Genomic DNA, 21,034 nt, shown 5'->3' on the forward strand with positions numbered 1-21,034 from the left:
AAGAAACGATACACATCAGGATGATCCTTGTACATAGTACTACGCAATCGTCAACACTGAAGGTCCAAAACTTTAACAGAATCCCTGCAAATGGAAATTTTAGTGATTTTGTTTACTGCCTAGGTGAGAAAACTATTTGTTTTTTTATAGATTACTAATAGGCTATTATGTTCCAGCTGTATGCTTTGTACTACTATGATACTAGGCCCAGCAGTTAACTTGATAGAAACATGATTGATTTTTAAGGTAACAAATAGTTTCTTGTCAGGGTGCAAAAAAGGGTGTTCCTGAGGACTTTTTACATGCCTCCCCTTCTTAAAACACTTAGTGCACGCTCAATATACTCTGTAAAAAAATGGATGCTTTTATCAAAAAGTGAACGATTATGTCGATTTTAAGGGCTTATGTACTGCACTACTAGTGAAAGAGGCAACACAAATTCACCTGAATTGTTGTTATTAATTTTTTTGCCATTAACCAACCATCACAACCATTTCTTGGCTGCCACCTTGGATTTGTATTTTCACCCTGGTTCTGTTGGTGGCTGCACCCTTTTTGTACAGCTTGACTGTTTTTTTGTTTTTTTTTTAAAGATATCACTTCTTTTTGTAATTTTATACCTACCTGTAAAGCCAGTTTTTGATATTTCTTTTAACTTGCCGTTTTTCTTTACTATAGGAATGAGGATTATGAGGGAGAAGATTTTTAATGATTTGTTTAGCTACATGTACATTTAGTCAATATTATTTTACAATCCACACAAAAACAGCCAAGCTGTGAAGTTTTGGCCTTAAAAAGCCTGGGCAAAAAAAAGTTGTGAAATCAAAAGTTGCGGCCAAGAAATGACTGCAATGATGTTAATGCTAATAAATTAACAATGGCTGTGTACATTGTTAAAGTTTATTAGCATTTGTTAACATCATTGCCTTGGCTGCCATTTCACATTTTTTTATCCAGGCTTTTTAAGGCCACACCAGCTTGGATGTTTTTGTGCTTCTTTTTGTAATTGCAAAGCTAGCCTATATGGTTGGCCTCGACACTTCTTTTTCCCCCTTTCCTATACAGCCTATAGGAACTGATTGTCGAAGACTGCGTGGATAGCCTATATCACTTTACCTAGATTTAGTGATGTACTTAGTCTCAACACATCAGTACAGCACATGACCATAATCGTGACAGGCTGCTTCAATAACTGATAGTCACTCTAGGATGTTCCCACTCCATCTACTGTTACATTCCATTCCACTGAATCCACACACCCAATGATAAATGTGTAGAAACTGCTCTCTGTCCACTAAATTATGTAGTAGTTCATACTACTATGAACTCCTGGTACTATGCTTTAATTACTAAGTATGTTAACATATTTATCATACATTACTCAGTATGGACATTTCAGATATAAGAACAGCAGTATGAAGTCCAGATAAGAGGGGTTCTACTATAACGTGTTATTGTTTATCTTGATATTCTTGACTGCAACTATTATTCTGATACAAAACTTTCATCACACATACATACATGTACACTACATATGTACCTAAACAAAACACGAATGGCAAAATAACAAGAACTAATTCTAACAATTAAAAGTGCTCAACACTTTGATATAAGATGAGTTTACATTATGTGTCAAATGTCTTTACAATAAAAAACTTATAATTATACAGTATATTCATACATGTTGAGAGTTTTTTTCGGCAAGTGCTCTATATTTTTTAGTGACTGAATCTCTTTCTCCTCTGATTCGCAAGCTACAGTACAAAAATGTAGAGAGATATAATTGTGCTGCAATATGTTGAATCATGGATCTATTTGTATGTACAAGGGATTTGTATGTACAAGGGAGGTCATAGCATACATCACATGTTGTGTGAGCATAACGAGTGTAGCCATGTCTAAGTATTGTAGTGTCTAAGGGTTGAGATGGTGCTATGTATTAGTATCATGTCAGTACATGGAATTTATAGCTTTCTATGTTTGAAGTTGCAGACCAATTTTTTTTTTCAACTTACAGTTCCTTCTTAATCTTCTCATACTGTACTATCGCGTTCTCTTTCTCAGCTTTTAGCGTAGCATTTTCTCCCTGCACAGCCCAGAACATTCCAGCCTCTACCACTCCAACCTGTTCCTTTAGTCTTTCACTGGAATAGGAGTATCCTTCTTGACCTTTGCATAAAAAGCACAGGTAAGGTACCATTGTGCCATTCAAATGGAAAGCCAAAAGGAGCCCACATTATTTTTGACCAGTGCATTTAATAAGGTAGTTTATAGTCACCAATATTAATATGGTAGCAAAATGTCAGAAATCTAGAAAGTGGAAACTTAACTTTAGACTGTATACTGTAAAACTTTAGACTGTATACTGTAATTAACTTTTTTTGTAGTAAAATGATATTCATATGCTACATTTAAAAATTTCCATGATATTTTACAGAAGTAGTTACCTTAACCATGGATGTGAATTAAGCTATTTTGTAGTGTACATGGCTCAGCTAAATTGTATTTATTGGCTTTCAACTAAGACACATCAAATATCAAAGATTGTGGTTGACAATCCTTTTGCCATAATGCTACTAAAGATAGTAGTCATGGAAAATAAATTTCGTTCAGTGTAAAATCATATTTATCATGAACCTTTTTTGTACAAACTAAAGCAAATTATGTTATACACTCCTTCACTCAGGACTTTGACTCATGAAACAAAAACATGCTATTAGAACAGTATTATAAGTATCCAGAAGAGGGATTCCACATACTACAGTTTATGTACATTATATACACAACAACGTTGTAAGTGGGTCAGTACTGTTGATCCTTTTCACCCACTGACCCAAATAGTTAACCGGATCTGACCCGCATGTGACCCGAAAATAGAGATGTGCCTCAAGAACTATATTAAAAGTCCACAAATTTCAAGTTACATTAGTTAGCCACTATAGAATGGAGCAAGAAGTGAGTAGCTATGTATTATCAAGTGGGTGTGGCTCCACGTACGTATTATCAAGTGAGTATGGCTCCATGTACATATTATCAAGTGGGTGTGGCTCCTACATTTCAAGTAGCAACACAGATCTCAATGCATGCTCACAGAACAGCTGACACTATTCCGATAAGTGGGTGTGGCTCTACATACCCGGCACAGACAGCAAAGCATATTCCTGAATGGTGGGTGTGGCTCCACGTAAGTTTCTTGAGTGTTTACAACTGCATTTCCACCAATACAATCAAGCTTGTTAACTTATAGTCACACATGATCTCGTCCGGGTCAGACCCAGATATTCAATGAAGTGGATAAGACCCACTTAACCCAGACAAAATGTGACCCAAATGACCCGGATAATCCGGATGACCTGGCCCACTTACAATGCTGATACACAATGTTACACACACAATAACTACATATGCACGCCTTACTATTTGTTTCAAGACATTCTACTTTCAACTTAAGAGTGCTAATTTCTTTTCTGTGCTTTTTCGCTTCCATCTCCCATTCTCTCACTTCCCTTTTAGTATTAACATTGTCTCTCTTCAATTTAGTAATGCTATAGGAAGTAGCAGATTTGGTATGAGATAATACTATATGTATAAGCAGTGCAGTCAAACATATTTGTGTGTGTGTGTGTGTCCATTTCAATAAATATGAATACTGTATGTGTTACTGTGTAATAGTTCAGGATCTGAAAAACATGTACTGTACAATATAGCACAAGGGACAGTAAGTCGTGCATCACAACAAGCAACACACAGTTCCACTTCTATATGACATGCGCCATCAAAATACATTAACTTATGGATGCTGGTTACTGTCTTCTGACCTTGTTTGATGGGCAGTACATTGCACAAAATATGCAATCTTGTGACACAGTAAAGTACGTATAGGCCAAGATAACTATGCAACTAAAGATGCTCTAATACATGTCACAAAGGAAGCGGCAGTTACCTTTGCCCTCGGGCAGTAGTACCATTGGGTAGCCCTGAGGTACTAGTGAGTAGTCATGTGTACCAAGTGTGGATGACATCACTAGTTGTACAGTGACGTTATGAAGTGGTGATGCAAAAACTGTGCAACTTATGGTCCCAGAGAAAAAATTTGGCAAATAGCTACACAGCTAAACTGCATTAAATGAAATAAACATCGGCTCAAACTTCAGCTATAAAAATGATAAAAGTGCTATGAAGCAAATGGTGTATTGAACTTCAGCAAGTTTGTAACAATTCACCACCATGCAAAGTTTCCCTCTCTATGATATATTTATGGGTCATACAAATAGGCAAGATAATTTACAAAAGCATTGGGTGTATAATCACTGGATATTCTATTAGCATTCCGAAAGTGATGGCAAATGATAAATATATTGTTAACAGTTCATAGTAACTTGTTTGGCTTAAAATTATGAATAGAGCAATTTTGAAACAGGAGACATTTTATACATTTACGAAGCAATAGTTTCTTATATAATAGTGACACCAATTTAGTATGATGGCAACTTATCATTATTCTGACTACAGGGTATAAATGATCAACAAAGTAGTCAGGTAAATCTAATAGAACAGTCACTTGGCACAAAGGGAACCACTTTTCAAAATGACTCCATATGAAGAGTTGCAAGAATACGGTAATTGGGTATATCAATATACAATATTATTGTCTCCATTGTATCTATATCACATGATACAAGGTGGAATATAAACATAGATACAGGTGTTGTTTTTTTTGTTATTGGAAACAACGAACCCCCTTTTCTTTTCCTAATTGTTTACTGTAAGTATAAAAACCGGCATCTACAACATACAATAATTTGATTCACAAGAATGTCAGCCATTAAAATGACACTTCAATACCTCGATATATCACAATGCATGATATATCCTAATTTCATGGTCTCAATGTATGTTTGATATGTGATATATCGATACAGTATATTGTCACATCTCTACTGCATATTCTCCTTGAATGCACATATGCAGGTACATATCCACACACACACATACGTATGCACATACACCACCTGTACATACTTTGATTCCAAGTAAGATATTTTTGATTGCAAATATTCAGTTTCATCTTGATCCTATATACAGGAAGAGATAAGATTACATGTATGCAGTACACACAACAGTTTACCCTTAAACACACATACACTCCTGTAATCCAGAAAACTGGATCTGGTAAGTGTGTCTTAGACAAAATGCTGTAACTTTCAAATAGTTCCTATTGCCAATTGAAACTAAAGAAATCAATCTGTGGAATCGCGCATAGCCATCAGTGCTTCATAACAAGTAAGTCTTTGTAGTTACAGTGTTTATTTAAACTTCCCCAGTGAACAAACTTTCAACCAATGTTTAATTTTAGGCTGTAGGAGTCAAGTTACCCCCATTTAAAGCTGCCATGTACGTATGCTTGTAATGTGTAAATATACATTCCCCAAAAGTTCTACGCGGGTTACGGGATACTGTAAACCCCACATATACACTATCAATCATTTTTCATGATTAGGGGTTTGATTTTTCTTAATGCATTGTTATCAAATATTTATGCATTCTTAACTTCTTATTAATCGACATGAAATTCAAATGTTGTTATGGAAACATGAGTTGTCCCCATGCCAATTAGTGAAAACTATGAACCAAAAATCAGACCAATGAAGAGCCATGAGAACTTACTAACAATTCTAAGATTTGAAGAACATCACTTGTGAGGGACTGACAAGAGGATTTGTGAATAATGCGTATAGTTGTTGAAATATGACTACAACATGGCCTAAAGCAAGACACTGTGGTCACAAAATTTATTTTTAAATTGATATCAAAAGCACTAGAAACATTATTTCTAACAAAAGGCTCCGTCAGGACCTAGACAAGAAGCCAAACTAGTAGTCTGTTTATACAAAATGTTAACAACTAGTTTGACAGTCCTGATTTTTGGTTCAGGAAAATATCACCATTAGTTAGCAAAACCATGCATGCGCTTACAGGTGCGCCAGTTGCTAAGTGTGTTGTTTCTATGCCTTCCTCGCTGTCCAACTTTCACCCCATTTCTGTGTTACCAGTCTTTTCTAAAATATTGGAAAGGGTTGTTTCTGATCAGATAATTGCTTATTTCAACAAACATGATTTGTTTTCACAAAGACAATCTGGTTTTCGTTTTTGACATTCAACGCAAGATGTTCTCTTGCACGTTTCTAACTCTTTCTCTAGTGCTATTGATCATGGTGAATATGTTGGTGCCATATTTCTGGACCTGGCTAAAGCGTCATTCTATTTTATTGCAGAAGTTGGCTTGTTATGGCTTTAGTGATAGTGCCCACTCATGGTTAAGGAGTTTTCTACATAATAGAATGCAGCAAGTTATTTTTCAAGGTTATTTGTCATCTAGTGGGCCTATCAAAGTTGGAGTTCCTCAAGGGTCAATTCGGGGCTCTTGCTTTTTTCTATTTATGTAAATGATTTGCCAGGTACTATTACTTTTTTTGATATCAATATGTATGCAGATGACACTGAGCTTCACTTCAGCCATAGTGACCTTTCTGTTGTTGAAAAAACTCTTCAGGCTGAAGTAGAAAATATTTTTACTTGGCTGGTTGTTAACAGATTGAGGTTGAGTGTATCTAAATCATTGTGTATGCTTATTGGTTCTCATCAGAGAACTAGAGGTTTGAATCTTACATTAACATTGGATGGTGATATTTTAAGGCAAGTTTCTTCTACCAAATACTATATCTGGGCGTATATTTGGATCAACATCTTACTTGGCAAGCTCATGTGGATTACGTTCTTAGTAGAGTTAGAAGGAAGCTTTTTGCTGTAAATCGAGTCAAGCGGGCTTCCTCTAATGTTCTGCAGTTATTGTATCAAGCTTATATTCTACCCATTTTAGATTACTGTGATATTGTGTGGTCACCATCAAATTCTGCTGGTACTCGTTGTTTAGAGAGACCTCATTCTAAATTTACATCATCACAACCATCTTCTGATAACTTAAATTTGCGATTGTCTCTAACTGAAAGGCGTACTTTTCATACCGCTCTTCAAGTTTTTAAGATTGTTAATAGGATTTCTCCTCCTTATTTACATGGAGTTTTTTCGTTTGCTGTAGATGTCACTGGTCGCTCTAGTAGAAACGTACACAGGTTATATGTTCCCAGTGTTCGAACTAATTTTGGCAAACGGTCATTGGCCTTCAGGGGCACAGACATCTGGAACAGATTACCACCAGCACTTTATGGTGCTAAAACTGTGTCAGAATTTAAGAAATTGTATTGCATGTTGTAACTTCGTTTTATGTATGTATGTATGTACTGTGAGTTACTCATATTGTATTTGTGTTCTCAGGGCATAGCTGAAAAACAGCCTTTTTGGTTGATGCTATTTTCCCTGATTAAATTAAAAAAAAAAAAAAAAGTTATGTGTGTTTTCTTGTACCTTGTACCTGTCCAGTCAGCACGCTATGATTCTCCCAACAATTTAAGCCTATTACCAGCTGATACACAACACAACAACATCAAGCCTGCCTTAATTACGTAATAAAATTTTTGTTTGCATCCAGTAACCTTAAGGGTGCTCTGTACAGTTCCACATATGGCTTCTGAGGTTAGCACAGCTGGGATTTACTAATGGATTCCCATGGTCACCAGTAATTATCTAATTAGTCTGTGGCTTGTTTAACGTGTGGCGCCCAATGGCGCGCCCAACGAGAAAATGTCTTTTATGATGAAATAACCTGCCACAAACGAAGAGCGATATACATGAAGGAAGCGAAGTAGGTGTTGTATCTTCTTCATTGTGGTCTAATGAATATAGCAATCCATAATTGACCGATTATCTTCTAGTTACGTAATTAAGAAACAATAACTGTGGCCATAGAACAGCTGCAGGCGCCTCAGTTTCTACACCTTGATACTAGAACTAGTTCGTCATTTTAGACCCGATAGGCACGAAAATTTCAGATAGGCAACCATGGTATTTATGCATTAAAAGAGCGTTTGTCATTTTTTGATAGCTCCTTCTGATGAGGAATGGCGTGGCGGTAAAGAAGACTCAGCACAAAAGCAGAAGAAGAGTGTCTGATAACTGAGAAACCGGAGAACAAAAATAGAAACGTACGTTTGCTTTTACAGTTTTCAATAATGTATTTTAAAGAATCAAGTCTCTAGGGTGTAAACTGTGGGACTAGTTCTAGTTTGAAACGAAAAATTATAACTCGCCTTCTACAGTGAGTTAAAACATGGGATTTGGACTAAACTGTGCAGTGGTGATAGCTTATTGCAAATAAAAAAGAGCTTAGCAGAATGGTTTAGTCCGTTTGTAAGTTATAGCAGAAAACGTATTTACGGGAAGCCATATGCGGAACTGTACAGAGCACCCTTAAGGGTTAAAATACCAACGAATACATTGGCTATTTCTACTACAGCACAAAATGTACCAGACACATACAGTGCATTCAGTAGATACAGTACCTTACTATACATACCTGTGGTTTTGCCTTCTTATCATTTACTTGCTTCTCTAGTTCCTGATTATGTTTCTATGCACAATGTACAAGAACTAATTTGTGTGCATATTAGTTACAGTAATTTACAGTATTTAAAAACAATTTGTCCCCCAATGAAACAATGCGACTGCAGCATGAAAATAATTACACAGTAAGTACTACATCCATAAAGCAAGCTTTACTTGTTTTCAGTTAAAACTAGGAGGGGGAAGGCGTATGCAAATAATACTGCATAAATGCATGCATTCACAGCTTATACGTCAACACTTTGAATCAATTACTGGTAACTCCAGTATGTATTCCATTTATTTTACTTTATACATAGGCATAGAGTATGCATGCATTGCCCTACCAGACAACTGGTATGGAATATAACATGCAGTGCAAGTTCTGTCACATATGAACTGTATGTATGTTGTACAATACGTACAGCCATACCTGTAGTTCAGCACATCTATTTGAAAATTTTGCTAGTTCCCCATTTAACTCCTACATGCCAAAACAAAAAGGATACAGTAATATGTACACAATATTATGCAAACATACAAAAGTGTACACTGTATGTATACACATGCGCACAATTATGTATACATGTACAGTATGTACCTCTATTTTATCACTAGCTTCGTATAGTTCTGTTTCTGTTTCAGTACAGATATCAGTGCAATGATCAAGTTTCTTCTGTTTTGCTTCCAGTAACATATTTGCTTCTTTTACTTCTTGGTCAAGTTTCTAAAAGAAAACTTCATGTAGCAATGGTTGCAAAGGCAATGTGCATGTGCTTCCGAATGTACAGTACTACACTGTAGGCCACACACATGCACACACACACAACACACCACTCATCATAAATAATGGGAATGTATTTGTGTGTACTGTAGTTTACACTGTACAAACGTACGTACTTGCAGTGAATCAATCTTTTCAAACACCTCCTGTTCCAACAGCTACAAGAACATTTCAGAGAATCATTGTGTACGTACAGTACAGTATGTACTTACATACATACAGTACAGTATGTACTTAGATAAATACAGCATAACAACAAACCATGCAGCCACAAAAATAAGCACAGCATTTATGTATGCTTTATTTACAGCACTATGAGTCAGGGACAACACTTAATGTGAGTGATCTAGTCACATATATCATACACCACAAGTCCACAATTCACTTCACCACAAGTCTGATAGTGTACTACATTTTCTCCTACTACTAATACATGGAGTGATTATTTAATTTATTTGGGAATTCAGGATAATGGCATTGACCAGGAATGTGCCAAGAAATCTGTATCCTCCTACCCTGTACATTCTTATTGTAGCAAGTAATCATGGCTGCTACAGAAACTCTTTCCAAGAGGTCCAAACTATAAACAGCATGAGTAAAATTTAAGCATATAATTGTGTGTCCATCAATTTTCTCAATGCTGTATACATGTATGTATCATCTGATAAGACAGGCATGATTGCATACAGACAGATACAATGTATGGTAAAAGGTATCATATACTGTAAATCTATGTATATGTGTACCCTGATCTTATCATTGGCTTTCTCCAGATCACTCTTCAAGTTCATTAAACCAGATGATTGTTGTGTTAATTGATCAATCGCCTGTCTACTATTCCCTACACTCAACTTCAACTCTTTGTTCTCCTGCTCTAGCACCTGGATAATACATCACCATAGGATACATTGAATAAGTTGCATACGTACCACACATACAGCTTGTGCTGTTGTGAGATATATATTGCAGCTATACTTGTGAAAATTTAATTCCTACTTCAGTCATAAACAGCCTTAGTTATAAAGTAGGGATTAAATGTCCACTAGTATAGTTGCAGACTAGTTAGAATGGGTCGACAAGGTTTCTGTGGCCTTGGTATTTAAGTTTGTGGGTAAAGAATTCCACATCGTCCTCCGGTCTCTAAATAGCGTAGAAACCTCGTCGACCCATTCTAAGTGGTTTCCTAGGTTAAGAAAGAGTAAGAGAAAGTGGTAAACTGTGCGTGCTAGCATTGGGATTTATCCTCAAGTCGAGTTGATCGTGTCGGTGCCCTTGACATTCATAATCGTTGCTTGACTAGTGCCAGTATCCACTAGTTACTATGTGAGCTAGAAAGACGCTTGTCTTGTCCAGAAAGTAAGCTATCAAGAAGCAAATTGTGAGTGCTAGCATTGAGATTTATCCTTCAAGTTTGATGTGGCCAGCGCCCACCGTGCCAGGCATTAGTTGAACACCTAGCTTAACGCTAATGATGCCTGTCTTGTCCAGAAAGTAAGCTAACAGTAAGGACAATTTGTTTTTGGCTTTGCCAATTTTCATTTGATGAATGTACAGTAGTAAACAACCACCGGCAAGACCACAGGTTACTAACTATTTAGTAACCCTACCACAGGTTTCTATTGGATTTAGTAACCTCAGACATCAAAGGAAATATTACGTAAAATTTTCGAAATAATAGTTAGTTATCAAGAACCAGGGTTCTACAGGATTTAGAAAACTCGAAGGCCCTGGGCTGTTACTACTAAGCGCCTGAGGGTTTTCTAAATCCAGTGGTTCCTGACATCTAACTTATTTAGACCTCAGCATAGCTGCTACTACTGATTAAAACACCCATGTGTTGCCAATGTTGCAGGCGCATGCTATGTTTTGAAGTACACATTGTTGTGCCTTGACAGCTGCTTGTAAACAAGAAATATAGTGTTGATTAGTACAAACAATCCCATCACACCTCTCTCTAATTCAGTACGGCTGTTACTAGCCATTTAAACAAATGTTACAGGTGCATAATTATCGTGTTTCGTATCGCCTCAAAGCATGGCCTCTATTGGACATGAGGTGGCTCTACGGGATTTAGAGACCACATTTTCAGCCAATCAAATTTTAGTATCAAACTTGTAGTCTAAAAATTATTGAAATGAAGTAGGGATCCAAGCAATAAAAAGTAGTGAAACAAGAGATGGTATTATAGCATAGCTCGGTGGGAAAATCCCTACATTATAATGATTTTGTTCAATGCCGAAGTTAGGTTTTCCCACCGAACTACCTGTATGCTGCGACACCATCTCTTGTTTCACCACTTTTCATCACTTGATCCCACTTCATTTTAAAATTAATAATTTTTATTCTACTAGTTTGTTTGGTTTATAGTATACAGCTTGAAACGCGTGACTGTTCTATTAGGGTGAAGGGTGACTGCTGTATTAGAGTATCTCAAGTCAGCCAGGGGTGTGTCACTATTTCATATGCTAGCATTATGACTAGGCCAAAATAATGGGTGTGTCATTGTGGTAGATTGTTAACAGATGTGGTCTTGGTGTTCGATCATTATAAATCAACCAAGATCGCATCAACTAATTAATAGGCATGGCATTGAACCTATCATGAAGTTACAGGTATCTCAAGGAAAATGTTGATAGAGAAAATTAACACCTTGATATGGTTTCATTGCAACAAGAAGACAATGAGCCTGACTGAAGATAAAGGAAAGACAAGGCACAAACTTGTAGGTACCGCAAAAGGCACATCCCACTGGTGATATTGTAACGTAAAATGGTGGCTATGTGCTGCTCTGTTTGGCCTCTAGGCTTGCAACTGCAGGCAGGCAGGCAGGCAGGCAGGCAGGCAGGCAGGCAGGCAGGCAGGCAGGCAGGCAGGCAGGCAGGCAGGCAGGCAGGCAGGCAGGCAGGCAGGCAGGCAGGCAGGCAGGCAGGCAGGCAGGCAGGCAGGCAGGCAGGCAGGCAGGCAGGCAGGCAGGCAGGCAGGCAGGCAGGCAGGCTAAAGTCAGATTTAAAAAAAAAATTCTACACTTGGCCGCTTATTAGTGATTTCTTGCTTTTAGTGCTGTATTTGATGTTAGATGGACTAACATTATTCCGTAATGGAGATTTTCATTGCATAAGATGTTTCTTATTGGCAGCATTTTAGGCAGCGCGCATCATTTTTTGGGGAATCTCTACTTAAATGGTACTACCATACCTCCCTTGCTTCATTGCTGTGTATTTCTATGATCTTAATTTTGTAATAACATAATGGACCTTATCCGCAATGACATCATAATTGACAAAATGGCCGTGTTTAGTGTGGGCACTTTGTTTGTAATCACTAAAATGAGCTTTGTTTGCGGATTTCACATGGAACTATTTGATAATAAAGGTAAGAGGCTATAGTTAGCATGATGTGGTGATGCAAAATAGTCCCACCAAACGAAACCAGACTTAAGTTTTGGTATCGACGCAAAACCACGTGCATTTGTCTTGTAATTAAGTATGTATGCCTCACCTTTCCCCTTGCTGCAGTACGTAAACTGCCATCTCTCCCAATACCTTCTGTACAAAAGTGTCCACACTCAGGCCACCATTTTGTGCTTTGACGTCATTGTGAATAAGGTCCATTCATTACTGATGAACCATCACATGCTGCATCAAAGTGCAGAATAGTGCTAGACACATAAAATTAACTACCTAACTAAATGCATGCCTTGACTATCAATTACTGAAGTGTAAAGTAGCCATTCTATAGTTATGCTCCACCTGTTATACAGTGCTAGAATAGTGCCAAGCTGTTATGAAGGAAAAAAGGATGGCTTATGTATTTTTGGGTAAGAAAGCCGAAACCTTTAGAATGATCCCTACTATACAGTACCATTGTGTGATAAATTTCCCAGTCTGCCTAAATGTCTAGTCATCTGTACACTTATATACTTTGTATGCTAAACACAAGACTTCACTTCAATCTTATCATTCGCTTCATACAGTTCATCTTCAGTTTCACGGCAGACATCTGTGATGTGATCAATCTTTTTCATTCTCACTTCTAGTAAGAGATTTGAATCCTTCAATTCTAGTTTAAGTTTCTAAAAACAGTAATCAGACAGTAAATGTGACCGTCTCAGCAAAAACCTGACTTGTTGCACAAGCATACGTATTGAGAAAAACAAAATATAAAAATAATTGGTAAAATTATGCATGCTACAAAGAAAAATACACAAATTTTTATCGACCAGTATTCGAAGAAGGAAGACTCAAATCGATTAAAACTATACCATCTTATCCGCCTGCTCATGGAGAGTTCGAAAACCTTTGTTTTGTTTCTGTAGCTTCAATGGTATGTGTGTCACATGCGTTTGTTTACGATGCGGTAACGTAAACAAGATTGTCATCATTTCTTCTACCAAACCGCTTTCATATCCATATGTGCAAGTGTCTACAGGGCTAACACTATACCTTGGCTGATGTGCTGATCCATGGTGAACATTTTGAGCCAAATTGCAATGTTGTAGACTAATCCAAATGGAGGTTATGACTGCGAATGTAAGTGCCTGTAGTTTATTTCAGTATAGTCACTGTACAAATTGATCATCTTACTCTTCTAATGTGTAGTGCTATAATTTCAAAACTACACACCACAGAAGGCTGAAACTTTGGTGATCCATTCCTTGGACACTGCTAATAACGCTGAGTGAATAAAAAAAATTTAAATTGTGCGAACAAGTTGGCGGGTTTTTGCTGAGACAGACACAAATATACACAGTGCAGGTACTGTACACAAGATATATAACTATCCAACATTCCCAGTACAGTATAAATATAAAAGAAATTGAAGGTACAGTACAGTATATTCCGAGTACAAATATATCCATGGTATATAAACAGCTAATGAGTGTACATGCAACACACTACTGTACATACCTCAATCTTATCATTAGCTTCATCAAGTTCAGCATTCATAGTGGAGGATAACTGTGTCAAACGGCCAATCGATTGTCGACTGTCCTCCATAGTTGCCTTAAGCTCTCTGTTCTCTTGTTCTAGTGTCTGAATAATAAATCAGACAATGGATAAATGATCAATTAAACACTCCACATTTATACTCACTTCTAATTCACTGTGGTCTTGTACAGCTAACTGTAATTGGTCCCTTTCCTTAACTAGCTCCTATCAATTATAATTTTCATAAGTACAGAGCAGATCTGTACACAGGTGTGTACTACATGGGGCAATTCATCACACATCCACACATCCACACATCCACACATCCACACATTCATGTAGTTATATTAACCAATAATACAATAAAATCAGCAGAACAGTTAAGGATACACACACCCCTTTAACTTAACTACACTGTAACAAGCAGCAGAATATATATATATATATATATATATATATATACTGTATATACATACAGTGGATCCTTGCTTATCCAAACCTCAGTTATTCGAACACCTCGATTATCTGAACACTAAGACTGACTGTTCAATTAGAGTAATTAAACAGAGATCTGATATAAATCAATGGGCTCCATTTATCCAAACAAATTCACTTATCTGAACACTTTTGTCTAACTCTTGGAACAAAGGTGTTCAGATAATTGAGGATCCACTGTACATACAGCATACATATAGTCACTACACACCTTAATCTTATCATTAGCTAAATTCAGTTCATTCGTAATAGTAGATGACAATTGTGTTAGGTGATCAATCGATCGTCGACTGTCCTCCACACTTGACTTTAGTTCCCTGTTCTCTTGTTCTAGTGTCTGAATAATACAACATACCATGGAACACAGATCAAGTAAACACTCCACATTTATACTCACTTCTAATTCACTGTGGTCTCGTACAGCTAACTGCAATTGGTCCCTCTCCTTAACTACTTCCTAGAAATACATATATGCATGATAGTATCAAGAGTACTTAACTCTTGATAATATTACTTGTTTAATTAGATCACATGCATGCACATACAGTATACTGTATGATGTGCAACACTTTACAATATTTATGAATAATACAGTATGTAGTTTAGCCATGGCCTGTATGCATGCATACTCTCTACATAATGTTGCAACACAATAGTGTATATACTTTTTAACACTTACTCTGATCTTGTCATTAGCTTCCACCACTTCATTCTTCAAACTGGAGGACAATTGCATTAAATGATTGATTGATAGTCTACTATCCTCCACATTAGACTTTAGCTCTCTGTTCTCTTGTTCTAGTGTCTGAAAAGACATACACTGTAATGCATACTGCATGCACAGTTATCGAGACACATACATGTGGCCAATTAAGGGTAGTTGGTAATATTAATACTGTATAGAACCAGGAGCACATCGAATCCTATGGACAAGGGAGCATGTAACTTCGTAAAAAGAAAAATTCAAACATGGCTGCCGTGTACTATAATAAGGAACTTTTAAAATTCCTAATTAGGATATTATGCGGAGGTGCATGCTCGAATATGTCACATTTCCACTGCGACAAAGTGAAACTGGAAACGAAGTTCAATGGAACAACAGAGGAATAGTAGCACAGGCTTAAGCAAGACAGTCTTTCGACAGTCAATAATCATGCAAAGTTACTCCGCTTGACTATTCCAAGCTTTACCTTCGACTTGATGATCTTCCTATCAAAGCAGCTTTACTACCTTCACACTATATGATGGAGTAGCAGCCATTCAGTGTATCCATGTTGCACGTAAGAATGATGTAGCCAATTATATACATACAGTAGTAACACCAGATGCCATGTTTGAATTTCACCTGAAGTATTGGTAGTGTATGGAGTTACACGCTCCCTTGTCCATAGTGCTCCTGATAGAACCAAACACTTAATTTGATGCACCTATAATATTTTGTATACCTGACTATTTCTCTTTTCTTGTTCAAGTTGAAGCTGCAGTATTTGTTTTTGTTCTTCCATTGCCTGTGTGATATAGCGAATAATAGCTGCATTGGTGTGTGTGTGTGTGTGTGTGTGCACGTCAAAGTAATTGAAAAGCTGCAGTGTAGTAAGTAAGCTCTCAAGTTATGTTTGTTTCCAGCCTCTACCATGCAGTAGCATTACCCGGGATAGTGAAACTTACAAATACACATTTATGCACTTCAAAACAGTTTGTAAAACAAACGTATGTAGAGTCCACTAAAGATGAACTAGCATTTTGCTATTTACAGTTGCATGGGGTGAAACTTCTGGGTAGGTGTGCTCACTCAACTCTAGAAGTCTAGCTATGCCACTGCATACAATGCAATGTCCATAAACTGGCACTTTACAGGGATTTGTAAGCTACAGTATATTACCTGCAATTCCACCTCATTTGTTAGTAGTTTTTCCTCCTCGAGTTGCTGTGTGCAATACAAGTACAGTATAGTAAGTGGCATTTGAGGCACACCAAGCTCTGAGATACAGTATTTTCAGTGAGTACTAAGTGAAATTCAGTAGCTACTTACAAATACAAAACGTGACTGTCTACTACCTGTAAACTCTAAGGGTATCTCAATCTTTTGTTACAGATATACACATACACAGTCATACAGCATAATGTGAATCAGTGATTATACAAAAAGTATAGTTGTTAACCAAGCAGTCTGTACTGCAGGGTCCAATCAAAATAAAAGGCATTTGACAGTTTGAATAAGAAAGAATGCTTGGATTACAGTAGATATATACAGTATAGTCACACACATGTGTTACATTATCTGCATTGCATCTAACCTTGATCTGTGCTTGATTTGAGGAGATCTGACTCTTGTAATTTATTTCTAACATCTACAGGAAACAATGGGTATATAATTCTTATGTACAGTACCACTCTGCGTGGGAAGTTCAAAGGCACCGCCAGTGCCATTATATAGTTATACAACGGCCACGAGTACTCTGCCTGATATAAACGCACGAGCCTGAGGGCCGTTAGGCCCGAAGGCAAGTGCGTTTATATAGGCAGAGCACGAGTGCACGTTGTATAACCGTTATGTACCATTCACCTAATAGGTGGGGAGAGTCTCACAAGACAGCTGTAACACTTATAAAGGCCAGGTTTCTAACATCAATTGTGGGTAACCAAGCCAGACGTTGCGATGATGTTCCCCCTGCAGTACTGCAGCCACCCGAGATATTGAAAGCTAGTACGCTATGGGTTATATCACTAACCTGCATTTACTGTTCGACTCTCATCATGTAGTGCTCAGCATGCCAGCGTGCCATATAGACTAAGCACCAGACTAATCACCATAGTGATTCTCTTGAGCGAAAAAAAAGCAGCTAAATAGACGGTTTAAGTAAACAAAACCTAACTACTAAACGATACTAGTCTAATTCTTACTATTTACACTGGCTAAACTCGAATCTGGTGGCATGACAAAACTGGTTACCACAATTGAACGTAAAGGTTAGTATTATTTAGAATGTATTTGTTTTATTGAGTCATTGTCGAAGTGGACTACAGTTTAATCTGGGCTAAGATGGCACCAGACTAGTAAGGTGTATAAGTACGTTTATATATATGTAGACTAGAGTTGTGGCCACCCGTGTTGGCTTTGTCGATCGCCATTGGCTGCTTGTAAACATTATACGTATTGGTGACGTTATGGCCCACAATCGACCTTTACATGTCAGGCTATAAAAGAATTCGAGTGATCTGTGAAGTGTCTTTCCACCTATTAGGTGAGGTGTCGTAGTGGTCTTCGCCACTGGCACTTGTGCTATGCTGCACAAAACCGCAGCCAGTGCAATATCTGTATATTGCACTGCGGTCGGTGCATTATAACTTATAATGCACTCGTTGTGGTTTACAAAACCGCAACCAGTGCGTTATAATGCACTCGCTGCGGTCTGCAGCAGTGCAATACAAATTATGGCACTGGCGGTGCTTTTGAACTGCCCACGCAGAGTGGTACATAAATAGTACAGGGTGTATAAGACGCTGCTGCAGACCACAGGGAGTGCATTGTAACTTATAATGCACTGGTTGCGGTTTTGCAGATCACAATGACTGCATTATAAGTTACATACCTATATAATGGACTGACCACAGTGCAACGTGTAGACTTTGCACTGGCTGCGGTTTTGTGCAGCATTGCACAAGTGCCGTCAGCTAAGACCACTACAACACCTCACCTAATACAACACTGTAGGTGGAAAGGCACCTCGAATTCTTTTATAGCCTAACATGTAAAAGTTGATTGTGGGGCCATAACGTCACTGGATCAAAGTAGCCAATGGCGATTGAAAAAGTCAACGTGGTGGCCAAAACTCTAGTCTACATATATATATATATACATATAAATGTACTTACCTGTATATACCTTACTAGTTTGATGCCATCCAAGCCTAGATTAAACAGTAGTCCATCTTCCAACAATGAGTCAACAAAACTATTATATTCTAAATAATTCTCACCATTACATTTGATTGTGGCAGCCAGCTGCAGTTTTCGTCTTGCCACTAGATTCAAGTTTAGCCAGTGTAGGTAGTAAGAATTAGACTAGTAGTGGTTCAGTAGTTAGGTTTTGTTTACTTAGACTGTTTTTAGCTACTTTTCTTCGAGAGAACAATCACAGGTAATCGAGTTGAGCATGTATGCTGAGCACTATATGATGACTGAGAGCTGAACAGTGAATGCAGATTAGTGCTTTAGCTAATTAGCCCATAGCATATATAGCTTTGGTCAACGCAACATCTCATGTGGCTGCGGTACTGTAGAGGGAACCAATGTTTGGCTCGGTCACCCACAATCAATGTTAGAAACCTGGCCTTTATAAAAGGTGCGGCTGTCCTGTGAGACTTTCTCCACATATTAGGTGAGTGGTACATAACAGTTATCAACATGCACTGGTGCTATGCCTATATAAATGCACTTGTGCCCATTGTATAACTGTACAATATTACATATGTGATCATCTTAATGAAAGCTGCATAAAATGCACTGGTAAAATAATAAATAAATAAAATTATACATACTATGGTTTATGTAAGTATTAATTGCTTTGTTACTCAGTAGTCCTTATATTCTGGAATACGGCAAGACCATGTACTATACTACAAGTACACAGAAAAATTTGGCCATAACGCATCGATAAAAAGTACTAGAGTAGTGGACGATATTAAATCACAGTAAAACAATAAGAAGTGTTAGACTCTATTTAGGCTGTTTTGGGTGGGTAATAAATCTCATATACCCCACTTTGTTTTCTAATATACTCCACGCCTTCAGACACAATATAACATATGCTCAAAATCTAGGTTTATCCAATCGCTATGTATTGTTCACGTGCAGTGATTTAACGAGCACTATAATTTTGTTACGCGAGGACGCATAGTTGCCATGGCGCTAGTATTATCACAAGAAAACCAGCCGCTTTTGCCGAGCCTACAGCAGAAACAGCCGTGGATGAGGTAAGTAATCTGAGTGTAATGTGAAATAGAGTCTAAAGCAGTTATATGGGCACAATTTGGAGGCTATGAAATTTATAAACCCTCAGGCCCTTAGTAGCGCCCTCGCTTCGTTCGTGCACTACAGCTTGGGCCTTCGGGTTTATAAATTTCATAGACTCCACATTGTGCCCATATGACTATTATTTATATCCCTACTGTGTATTTCCATTATGGTATCTTGAGCACATGCAGTAGGGATATACAGTGTAACACTTCTTATTGTTTTACTGTGATTTAATATCGTCCACTACTCCAGCTTGTTTCAGTACTTTTAATCGATGTGTTATGGTCCCTACTCTAGTTGAAAATTCCAAATTTTTCTGTGTACTTGTTTGTTAACTTTTTAATATAAATAAATTATTATGACCGGTGAACCCACGCACATTGCATCTGAAAAGGCGCTGTGCGCCCCAATTATCATCTGAAAAGTGAAGTATCTATTATGCTTCATTGTCAGCTATGTTCAACCCGTTACGCAGCATTTCAAATCAAGAACTGTTCGAAAAGTACCTCTGCAATCCACGCATACAGAAAGAAAGAAAGAAATGGTGCCGTGCGCCCCAGTTATATCAATTATCATCTGAAAAGTAAAGTATATCCATTACGCTTCATTGTCGGCTATGTTCAACCCGTTACACAGCAGTACGAATCAAGAACTGTTTAAAAAGCACCTCTGCTATCAAAATAGCCACTATGAAAAATACAGAAAAAACGATTTCCGTTATGAAGGGAGGCCATCATGTGCTATCATCAAATTGACATTTTTCGCTATCAGCAAAGATGAATGGGACACAAAGGAGGGCACTGGTAAGTCCATGAAGAATGTATTGTATGTACTGTGGTATGCCAAAAGGCACCTCTTGGACTGAAGCGACGACGAACAGTGAAAAAATCAAGCCCGTAGCCTTAGCCATTATTGAGTTACGCTTGTCTGGAGACATCAGTCAGTCAGTCAGTAGAAAATAAAGTATTTTTAAAATTCCGTAGCAACTTCTTGAAAGTGTTTTGGGTTGATCTGAAAGCTTGTTTGGGTTTAGTTTTACCTAACCAATACTGCCTCATCGTCGTCAGGGAAAATTGAAGCTGGTTATTGGGTGATGTTATTTCTTGGACCACGCCTACTCCTTTGTGGTCCCTACTACACACTACTATCATAGTGTATGATACAGGTACGCACATGCAAGTCATGATTGTTAATTAAAGCACCTGCAGTTTGTCTATATTTGCTATACAAATCAAGCTTTTCCTACTGTCTAGAATTTTAAATTGTAAAACTACTCAACATTTGAATTAGTCTTTAATAACTCATGCCT

The 21,034-nt window shown here is 37.6% G+C and overlaps 1 protein-coding gene across 5 annotated transcripts in view; it reads right to left on the reverse strand.

Moving 5' to 3' along the window:
* Positions 1–1,451: 1,451 nt before the first annotated feature.
* The window catches only part of LOC136259450 (uncharacterized), a 53,463-nt gene continuing 33,880 nt past the window's right edge, over positions 1,452–21,034 (reverse strand). For 3 of the 5 annotated variants that reach the window (XM_066052950.1, XM_066052937.1, XM_066052943.1), the window contains 18 exons: positions 17,004–17,057; positions 16,589–16,633; positions 16,152–16,214; positions 15,386–15,511; positions 15,104–15,163; positions 14,918–15,043; positions 14,377–14,436; positions 14,191–14,316; positions 13,230–13,355; positions 10,030–10,164; positions 9,400–9,441; positions 9,101–9,226; positions 8,933–8,983; positions 8,474–8,527; positions 5,023–5,075; positions 3,418–3,545; positions 2,016–2,169; positions 1,452–1,754 (listed from right to left, as the gene is read on the reverse strand). In XM_066052950.1, coding sequence (XP_065909022.1) covers positions 1,676–1,754; positions 2,016–2,169; positions 3,418–3,545; positions 5,023–5,075; positions 8,474–8,527; positions 8,933–8,983; positions 9,101–9,226; positions 9,400–9,441; positions 10,030–10,164; positions 13,230–13,355; positions 14,191–14,316; positions 14,377–14,436; positions 14,918–15,043; positions 15,104–15,163; positions 15,386–15,511; positions 16,152–16,214; positions 16,589–16,633; positions 17,004–17,057 — 1,608 coding nt within the window. In that variant the 3' untranslated portion in view covers positions 1,452–1,675. The remainder of the gene's footprint in view (positions 1,755–2,015; positions 2,170–3,417; positions 3,546–5,022; positions 5,076–8,473; positions 8,528–8,932; positions 8,984–9,100; positions 9,227–9,399; positions 9,442–10,029; positions 10,165–13,229; positions 13,356–14,190; positions 14,317–14,376; positions 14,437–14,917; positions 15,044–15,103; positions 15,164–15,385; positions 15,512–16,151; positions 16,215–16,588; positions 16,634–17,003; positions 17,058–21,034) is intronic. The other 2 variants (XM_066052961.1, XM_066052956.1) reach the window with 2 other exon arrangements.

Source organism: Dysidea avara, chromosome 1 (genome assembly GCF_963678975.1).
Source record: "Dysidea avara chromosome 1, odDysAvar1.4, whole genome shotgun sequence".
Classification (NCBI taxonomy): domain Eukaryota; kingdom Metazoa; phylum Porifera; class Demospongiae; order Dictyoceratida; family Dysideidae; genus Dysidea; species Dysidea avara.